The sequence below is a fragment of the Cyprinodon tularosa genome, unplaced genomic scaffold (assembly GCF_016077235.1).
Source record: "Cyprinodon tularosa strain WSP-4 unplaced genomic scaffold, ASM1607723v1 ctg563, whole genome shotgun sequence".
NCBI lineage: Eukaryota > Metazoa > Chordata > Actinopteri > Cyprinodontiformes > Cyprinodontidae > Cyprinodon > Cyprinodon tularosa.
In genome coordinates this window covers 473,870-484,398 of record NW_024039300.1, presented here as the reverse complement: position 1 = coordinate 484,398, position 10,529 = coordinate 473,870, and the positions used below count along the sequence as shown (strand labels likewise).

Sequence of the window (10,529 nt, the reverse complement as noted above, 5' to 3'; positions counted from 1 at the left end):
GGCCGGGCATTGTGGTGCACCAGGAGGAACCCAGGACCTACTGCACCAGCATAGGGTCTGACAATGGGTGCAAGGATTTCATCCCGATACCTAGTGTCAGGGTGCTACTTGTCCTTGCAATCACACAATATGAGACCCCTAACCCCTACTTCTCTCTGAAGGTGTTTTTAACTTATCATCACCATAATGGATGCAATCTTTTACCAGCATAGCAATGTGCCTCTACACATTTGATTTGTCCTTCTCTTGTAGCCACCATTGTTAAAGTCTCAGCAGTAGTTGTTCTAGTAGATACAAATCGATTAAGCATCTAAAAAAATAAAAATACTCACAAAGGCAAACTGCAGACAAAAGTCGTGTTGCCATGTATGGAGGAGCACAATTTTGGAAGACAGGCTGCAGCACATAGCTGGAGAAAGTCAGAGCAATGACAGCGAGGGTGGTTGGGTACATGATGAGGACTGCGCTCCACAGCAACAGAAACCTGAAGGAAACAGAAAACCAGAGACATGGCACAGCTTCTAAAAACTCACCAAACTTCTGAATGGCACGAATAAGATTTGCAGCTGTAATAGATCCAAACAAACATACCCTATTTCCCAACATAAAAGGACACAAAGTAATAGTATTCACATTAAATGATTTGTCTGTTTAGATCATAGGACAGGGTAAAAAGTTGTCTTTTTGTTGCAGGTTCAGGCATTGAAATGAGATGATTCCAGTTCGCAAAGGTTGTCTCTAAGCCCCTGTTCAAAAAGGAAAAGACCTTTAAACATTTTAGCAGTCTTAGGGTTTTAAATCTTCTCAGTGGCTTTGTGTCCCAGTTAAGTTCAATCATTCATCAGGTAAGGCATACAGCCTGCATGCGAGTTTAGGGAATAGTTCAAGGTTCTAGTATAACCTCAAATTTATCATCTAATTGTAAAAATGAAGAGATATTCCTGATCAATAACCAAATTCCCAATGGTCCACTGTCTTTTGTATTATCTTCATATTGTATCTCTACAAAACATCATGTTTGGAAGTAAAGGTATCATTAAGTCACTTAAGGATAGAGTGAAGTGAAGAAACTTTTACTCACCCTGTCAATCCGCCAAATATTTCCGTCACATAGGAGTAGTCGCCACCAGATTTAGGAATGGTGACGCCCAACTCAGCGTAGCACATCGAGCCTAGAGCAGCAACACAACCTCCTAGTACCCACACCACCAAGGCCAAACCCACTGAACCAGAGTGCTCCAGGACTCCCTTTGGAGAGATGAAGATCCCAGAGCCAATGATGTTTCCTGTGAACAAGGAGAGGGACACATTTTACTGACATTTCCGTCTCCCATTAAAGTAAATTCTGCACAATAATATCTGTTTCAGGTTTGATACCACATAGTAATGCCAAATGAAAAAAATCCCTATTAATGGGAGTGGTTTTCTTTAAAAAAAAACCTTGACTGTTGGATTATTTACAGCAAGCACTTGTGAGACATTACTCTTTTACTGGGATTTAGACTCTGAATAACAACGATCTGGCACTCAAGGATCCTCAGTTCTTTGCTTGTTACGTTGCAGACTCCTTACAAACCAGGCAAACCATGACAACAGAGGTCAGAGTCATCAATAACAGAACAGAGAATCAGAGCACATGTACTGGTGGGAGAACCATTCTTCCCTAAAAAAGAAACAAAACCATCTCTTCAACACCAGAGGGAAATGTGCACTTTGCATAAAGAGAACATAAATTTTGGCCAGTTAACCAACTTTTAAATGTGCTTCTCCTTGGATGTAATATGGTCCCATTTACTTCCTGGTTGTCTATGTCAGTGTTTTCCAACATTTTTTGTCTTGTGTACCCCTTTAGTCATTTTGTCCTACTATGAGTCACCCTCTCAGTCAAAATTATTAATGATTGTCCAAAAGTGGAATGTGAATATAACTGAATGTAAAATAAAAACTATTTTAACTAATCTTTTAATTTGAGCATTTAATTCTTATCATTTTAATAACATAAATATGTTGCCTGGCAGTTAGTAAGGCATTGAAATAAATATAAAATTTTATCATAATATAAACCTGTATTTATAAAAGTGGAGCTCCTCTGAGTAACTACCTTATAATCACCTTTAAAGTTGTGAACAAAATACTGCACAAAATTATAATCAGACTGACTTAATTAGTTTTACATTGTTTCATCATTAGTTTTTATTTGTTTCATCAAGACACCTGAGCTGCTTGGATGAGCTCCTATATCTCAGTGTAAAAAACAGCTAATACCAGGCTGTTCTCTACATCCATTCTGCTGAAGGCTGAAGGTGAACTCAAACATCAGAAAAGCTTACTTTTTGGTCGAAAAAAAGTTTTTTTTTTCAATTGGGTCCGGAAAAAGCAAAACAGATCCCAGCGCTATTTTATTTTACTACCTAAGAAATAAAATGTTTTCATGTACCCCTTGCAATACACTCGCAGACCACTAGGGGTATGCGTAACCCCGGTTGGGAAACACTGATCTATGTCATTCCCTCAGTGAGTTTTTGTGCATCATCTTCTTGTTCTCAGCAGCTAGCTTTTGGATAGCTCTTGGCTCCATGGCCAGTAAGCCTGATAGAATCAATGATATCTGAGTGACCTGATTAGATATTGGATGGAGTGTTCATCACCTTATTAACCAAATATCAACAAAAGATCTTTGAATTCTATGAAGACTGGTCAGTGTAGCTCTACAGTCTGAAACCAGTTTTTATTCAAAATGTTATTTGATTCATGGCAAAAGTTTTATTGGCTTGTTTCAATAGCCCCTTTTTCACAATAAACACACACATCACATTTTATATATATTTGTGTTTTTTTCCAAACATATTTTTGTGGACCTGCTTGCACCTTATATGCCTTAATACTGCTGCATCAGCAGGTCGCTCAATGTGTGCTGTTGAGTTTAATCGTTGTACCCTGTAATGATAAATTATTATATTAAGTCCACTTTAATAGACAAAAAAAATTTTATTAGGCCCACATTTGAGAAATTTAAGTTATGAATATATGTGAGACAAAAAGAACAAAAAGTGAAATAACTTGTTAAAAAAATTGCATCTGTAACAGTATGATTTCAATAGCATATGGGAAGTAATATTGGTTGATCAGAAGATATATTGTGAGCTTTTATTAGAGGAAGATTTTCATGATTTTGTTGCTGATAGCTGGCTTTATTGCTCATCTCCTTCACCTGTCTAGCTCCGCCCTGCTCCTCATCAGATCCACCTGTTCCAGTTTCCTATTTATGCTCCCTGTTTCCCGCCAACAGTGCCAGCCTATACTTGACTTTAGTGTCTGATCCTGATCCATTTTTGCTTTTGCACCTTTGATCCTGCCTGCCCTTGTCTTATTAGTTTCACTGCCTGTCTCCAATCTCCTTCCACATGTGGAACTCTCTGGCAGCGGCCACTGCTTCTGTTCAGTCGACCGGCTGGAACATCCCCGTTCTTTGGACACAGAACTGAATTGTTAAACCAAGTTAGTGAATCCCATATACATATTTATCCTCCATCAGATTATCGCACTAACCAACCTGTGTTTCTTTCAAACAGAGCTTCAGTCATAGACGCTATAGCTGCTTATACCACAGATCCACAGACCGCTCTTGTGTTTTAAATAAACAATAAATAAGTAAGTATTCCACTGTCTTTCTCGCCTGAATTCTGGGTCCTACGTTCTGAGCTTATTACTAAGAACCAACAAGTTTGCCTTACAAGTCTATTAGGGATTGATATGGAGAAAGGTACAGGTGAACAGCTTGATAAATCGTGCCGGAAAAATGTAAGTCTATTTAAAACTGAAAATATATTTATGCATTAACAGAGGCATGGGCATCAGTCCTGACATGGGCTCAAAGAACAAGAAGTGAACAATAACGAACCCTCATCTGAGCACCTTTTCAGGAATCTTATTAAGTTTGAGCAGGTTTCATAGTTTTTTTTTTTTTATAGTAACAGCAGGTGTCAGGCTCAGTTTTGAGAAGTTTAGTTTTTGGGGGAATTTTACTTTTTAAAAACAACTTTGCCCTATAAAAAAGCACTGTAATGTTTGGATTCATTGTAATTGTGATTGAGAGGAGTGCCTGACCCCTTTAAGACATCCTCTATTCCACTCTCTCTCCCGTTATGGTCATGTCGGCCTCATTCACTCTTACTGTTATTGTAACACAGCTGACGGTTGAATGGCACATGTCATTGATGTGGCAGTTTCTGCACAATTGCTTTGCATTTTAAGATGTTTTATAACTACAAAGTATAATTCATTGAATTGTTAAAGTTCTTAATATAAAATATATTTTGAAAAACACTTATTTGTTAAGAAATATGCCATAGTGCCAAACACAAAGTTGTTTAATTAGGGGGTGGTTGGCATAATTGTACAACGATTGCACATTTTCTCCATAATTTTCTCCAACTGAATAAATACAAAAGTGAAATAATAATTAGACCAAAGGAGAAGAGATCCAGAGTTAACACACAACTTCAGCTACTACAGCTAGAAACCACAGATTATGGCCAAAATCATGATGGACTCCGACCTGAACCTTTAGAGGTACATAAAGGCGGTTACCTTTTTTTTCTTTTACCACCTTTAGAACATCTCCATGATTAATGGACTGATGTCCAGGCAGGATCCCAAAGGACTCATTAATGCATTTATTTTTAGCAGAATAAATTACTGCAATGGTGTCTTTATAGTTTTGCCTAAAAAGTCCATCAGACAGCTGTGGTTGATCCAAAATGCTGCTTTTCTGCCCAGTTATGAATTCCTTACCTTGGCTCCCTGTAGCTCAGAGAATAGACTTTAAAATCCTTCTGTTAGTCTGTAAATTACTGAATGGATCAGCACCTCAATACATGACAGATTTGTTGTCAGGTCTTCTAGTTCAAGCCTACTCTAACTGGGAGTGTTGGCCTAGTGGTTTGAGCAGTCTGCCTGTGCTCTGAGAAGGTTGCAAGTACCCGGTTCGATTAGCACAGCCTCCACTCTGCGTTCCTGAGCAAAACCCTTAACCCCCGATTGCTCCCTGGGCACCGCCCAGTGGCAGGCCACTGTTCCCTAAGGGGGTGGGTTAAATGCAGAGAGTGAATTTCCCCATTGAGGGGCCATAAAGGGATTTACATTTATATTACATTACTCTGTATACCCAGGACTAGAACCAGACATGGAGAAGCAGCATTTAGTTCCTATGCTCCACTTATCTGGAACAAACACCCAGAAGACTATAAAAGAGCAGAAAGCCTGAGATCTTTGAAGTCAAAGTTAAAAACCAATTTGTTTAGAGCTGCCTTTGACATTTGAAGTTAAACTGTTAACTGAGGCATTTAGTTTAAGTCTAGATAGACCGGATCTTTCTGAGGATGCATTCAATGGATTTGAACACCGTATGACTCCTTAGCCCTGTCTGGCACTGTCAGGATTAGGATCAGCTAGTTTCTGAGAAGGGATTCCAGTTCCAGTGAGTTCCTATTCCTGCAACAGTAATTTACTTAAAAAAAAACATTTTGTAATCTTACTATTTGTGTTAACTTAATTATCGGGTCTCCACATTCTGTCCAGTCATTAGATTTATGACTAAAAAAGTATAAATAATTCCTATACCACCATTAATGATACTAATTGACTTGCATTTATGCTTTAGTTTGAAATATAACAACAATATATAATGTCTCCAAATATTTAAATCGTTTACGCATATATAGTAAAAAAGTAAGGAAATCTGTTGTGCCTACACTTCATGCTTTTGTTCTCACTCTCTACCTGATTGTTTCTCTTTAAATGGTAACAGGAAGGACATTTTTGAGGTGGCTGAGCAGAATGTGAGTTGCAGCCATTTAACAAACTCCATCTTCTCTCACAGTGCCATGCAGCCTTTTTGTATAGTTGTATATTTTAGTATATTTGTTGGAATTGATTGAAATTTCACATCATTCATTCGGAGCCTGTTAACCATAGAGTTATGAAAAGAGCCACTGGCATGCAGTCAGCCTTTGGTCTTTGTTCGAATACTGCTTTAATCACTTCCCACCTCTCCAGACCAGAGTGTCTAATTCATGTCTGTTGTGTGTGCCACTTGGCTGCCTTCTGCTGCACTCCTGGTGGTGCCGTAGCCTGAATTTGTACAACCCCTGAGCACTTTTCTGTGCACTCTGAGAGTTTATTCAAGTTTTTACCTCTGCTCTTATTAGGAGCTTTTAAATCCCTTTTTAACTCTATATTTAAGGCTTAACAAAGGTCTGCTTGTTCCACGTTGCCAAAGCAGCACCTTGCTCACACACAGCAGGTTCACTGGTGCCTCCTAGACTGTCTAAAACAGAATGAGAGGCAGAACTTTCAGTTTTCAGGCTTTTGTGGAGCAGACCTCAAGTTTTCGTCCCTCTGGCTGACCAACTGCTGTAAACAATTTCCATTATAGATGATAGGTCTGTTTTTCAGTGTTTAGTCTTTCTCTCCTAAATATAGCTAATAGCTAAGCTTTCACTGTGCCTGACTGTATGTGCTCTCTTTTATTCTCTTGACCTGAAAAGTGGCAAAGAGCTCATCTGTCTAGCTTTGTTTCTATTCTCTTGTCAATAACTTTTGTTCGATAGAAAGTATTTCACTGGATCAATAACTCTTTGTTCCTTTTGTGTTTCTATTCTGTCTCCTCTGCAGAAGGCCTTGGTCTTTTGAAGCTGTCTTCTGCTTTAAGAGAATTTTTTCTTTCTCCACTGTTACTACATATGACACTGGAGAGTGTTGTGAACAGGTACTAAATAAAAAAGAATGCAACTAAATTGAGACTAACACCATATGAAGATGAAGCAAAAGGCCTGACAATCCCAAATTTCCAAATAGGGGAGAAAGATTATATCTCTGCTGTAAAGACCCACACTTATTTCAATTCAATTTATTTATATAGTGCGAATACACAATATGGTATCTCAAAGCACTTTACGGAGACAATTAAATCAGATCAGTCAAATTGCTAAAAGAATATTCTAAGGAAAACCAGTTGATTCCATCAAGTCTTTGACTTGGAGGACAAATTCATCCTGGATGAGCTTGTGGTGACGATATTTAATTAAATCTTGCCAGATTAATCAAATAGTGATTGGTTGGCAGGCTGTTTAAGTAGGGAGAAAATAGGTAGGACCCATGAGTACTAATGGCAGGGGGCATGGCTGGTGCAGGATGTGAAGAAACCAGCACTTTTTCCAGAAACATGATGGGTAGTAGGAGGCAGTAGATTCCTGATTCCTGACACAGCAGTCCGTTTTTACGGCACCTGTACCTTGTTTGTTAGAGTCACTTCCTAAACATCCAAACAAATATTATTTTTAATTATGGTTGGTCTTGTTATAGCTTCCAGGAATATTTTTAAACACTGGAAATCGTTAAAGTTTGCTTGTGGTCTACTACAAACCATTTCATTTATTTCAGTTAGACTGAAATACATGAAACGATTGCTGTTTGGATTTGAAAAATCTGGTCGCTTTCTCAGTCACTGTTGTTTTTTTAGGTCAAACTAAGATATCATTAGGCCAAACCCAGAGAGACTTACAGCGACAAAGAGAAAAGATTCCCCAAAAAAGTTCCAAGAGCTTTAAGGTTCCTGGAAATGCTGAATGCTATTGGTTGGTTTTTGCCATATCGGTCCACATGTCAGGAACAAACTGGTCTGACAGACAGTGACCATCAATTTACACATTGTCCAACTGCCCTTCTGGACTGTGAAGTTCTCCACCCTCCTAATGTGCCTTGTGTTTAGGTGACTTTAAAGTTAAAGGCCACAGCACTTTTTACTGGTTCTCTTCCTAATTCTACCTCAAAATGTTGCTTTCCACATTTTTTTATTTTATTGCCATAATTAGTAGAATCAGGGAGGAAATGGACCAGAGGCCTGCAGCAGAGTCCACCATGTAAGGTCTGCACAGGCTAATAAAGAATAAAAGTAGCTGAGAAACCATTTATAGTGATTTTAATATTTAATTCAACTGTGATTTTTAGTCCTTATGCTATTTTAAATTTTGCTTTTAACATTTTTTGTTTTTTACTGTAATGAAAGAAAGGGCAGAGTCAGGGAGGAGATGGACCAAGGGCCAGCAGGAAGGAGAATGATGGAGATTCTTTACAGGTAAGGTCAGATTATAACTTCCCGAGAATATCTATTGCAGGGAGAAACCAGGCAGCAATTAGCAAAAGATTTTCACAGGTATTTCACATGAAACGTGAAATTCAATGCAAGACTGATAAATCACTTTGAAAAATGTGCCCCCCCTTACATCTGAGATGATAGTTACGCCCCTGGATGTTAACCCAGACGTCAGTCCAGAACAATATCTCCCATAGAGAAGTTGTTCTTCGGTTAAAACCTCTTCACTTGAAGGTTATTGTGTATTTAGAAAGACTTTCAAGGATAGTTAGGTACACCAAGTGAAAAGAAGCTATATTGACTGCTTATTTTCGTCTTTTTAATGTTCAATTGTTAGATTTTGATTACCTACTCAAATATATTATGCCTAGTAACTGATCCAATGGGGGCAGTTGATAATAGACACAAAGATGGATAAACATATCCATAGATGCCTTAATATAGCAAGGTTTTTAAACAAATATAGCCTTCTTTAGCTAACTATTTAGAAAATTGTTTACTGTTGGAATGATCTGATTTCCAAATATTCACTACAGTCTTGCTGCAGAATGTGGCAAAAATAGAATAAAATTAAGTTTTTAAGTTAATCTAGCCAACTTTTATTTAGTTTGGACCTTGGAGACTCTGCACCATTGGAGCCATCACTTGTGGGATTGAAAGCCAGATCCTCTTGCAAGATCCATATATGGTGGCTATGGTCCTCGGCATGGCTATCACAGGAGTCCTGGCCTGGTGACCTTCGCAACATGTCTTTACCCTCTCTCTTACCCTATTTCCTGTCTGCCTACTTTCATGCATAACAGAAATAAAAGCCACTAGAGCCTAAAAAGAAAAGAAACAGATCTAGGTACATGCAATAGCATCTATGTTTCTACTGAAGCTGGCTCAGAAGATGGCCGTTCTGGGGGGGGGTGATGTTATGGTCTGGGAGAAGGTCTCCTTCATGTTCTTCCACCTACCAAAGGTTGACGGTGCTGACAGGTGGTCCTCATCTAAGCCAATTGCTGCCAGCCCTTTGTTGCCAGAGCATTGTTTCTGTTTCAGTCTGAATTTGTGTAACTACTGGGTAATGGTTGGAGAAACGCTGGACCTGCATGTACACACCTAAAACTGTGCTGTCATAATAACAGGATCTCGCAGCAGGTTTCTCATTTAAATGTAAAAATAAGCTAATGAATGTGTTTAAAAACACAGTTTTCACAGCAAACAACACCAGTCAATATCAGGACAAATTAAATGAAAACAGAATAACATTGAGACTTAACTTCTGTGTGTAAGTAAATGGGGGGTATCTTGACATGTTCAAACTGTGTGTGATTAAAAAAAAACCCTGATGGATTACTGCAGGCCCTGTCCTCCAACATATCTCCACATTTTAAAATGTTTATGTGTTTAAACTCTTGGGGTTTCTATTTAAATAGCTCTGTTATGTCAGACCAGGCCCATGAAATTTGATCTAAAGCCACAACAACATGGGACAATAAAGTTTCTTTTAACAATCATAGACACTGATTAGCCTGTTAAATGGTTTGGAACTAATCCACCTAGAAACTGAGCCTATTTAAAGCAGCTGTCAGCTCAACGGCCCGTTAAAAAGCATCAAACCTCACTAAAGCGAGGGTGAAGCTTTTCAATAGAGGTAGAACTGAACCCACACAGAATATTTTCCTCTCTCACCTATGATGATGGTACAGGCACTCAGCAGTCCAATCTCCTTCTTCAAAGTCACTCTGTCAGGGATTTCTTTTTTCTTCTTCTTCTTCAAATTTACAGCTGGTTGATGTGTCCGAGAACAGATATTGTTGCAGTTCTGTCCATCCATGTCTGTCTGCTTGGTTCTGATCGGATCTGAGTTAACCTCAGCCCCCGTACTCCCAGAGCTCTTGTCCTCTCCTCACTCCCAATTCATGCACATTCAATGGGCTGCGCTTGCGCAACAACCGGCCACTCTCCAGGATAGAATGTTAAATATCCAGAGCCCACCATGATACGTTCAGGGATCCCGGGAGGAAACATCTTTCAAACCACATCCAGAGTTCCCACTCGCAATAGTAAATTTGCAATGCAAAAAATTTAAATCTAAATAGGTAATTATTTTCAATAAAAAAGTGCATTCATTCTTGAATCGAGGAGGTAAGTGAGACACTTTGCCAATGGAACAACACAATTTACATTTAAAATTAGAACAAACAATGGCATAGTCGGATTTCAAGTGCATATTATCTAATTATCTTATTTAAAAAGTAAAGATCGTTGTATTTATTTACTCAAATTAAGGGTAAATAAACTTAATCTAAGAAATGTTTAGTTATTTTTAGATTGTTTTTGCAGTGTGCTGCTGGACTTATTGATCAAGATCAAATGAGACATCAAG

At 38.5% G+C, this 10,529-nt stretch overlaps 1 protein-coding gene across 1 annotated transcript; it reads right to left on the bottom strand.

Moving 5' to 3' along the window:
* Positions 1–332: 332 nt before the first annotated feature.
* Positions 333–10,070, bottom strand: LOC119796959 (asc-type amino acid transporter 1-like; the record flags this gene model as incomplete). The annotated part of the gene is made up of 3 exons (XM_038305752.1): positions 9,833–10,070; positions 1,082–1,286; positions 333–484 (listed from the first exon to the last, which is right to left on the bottom strand). Coding segments are annotated over exons 1-3 (502 nt in total), but the record flags the coding sequence as incomplete, so codon positions are not given.
* Positions 10,071–10,529: the final 459 nt, after the last annotated feature.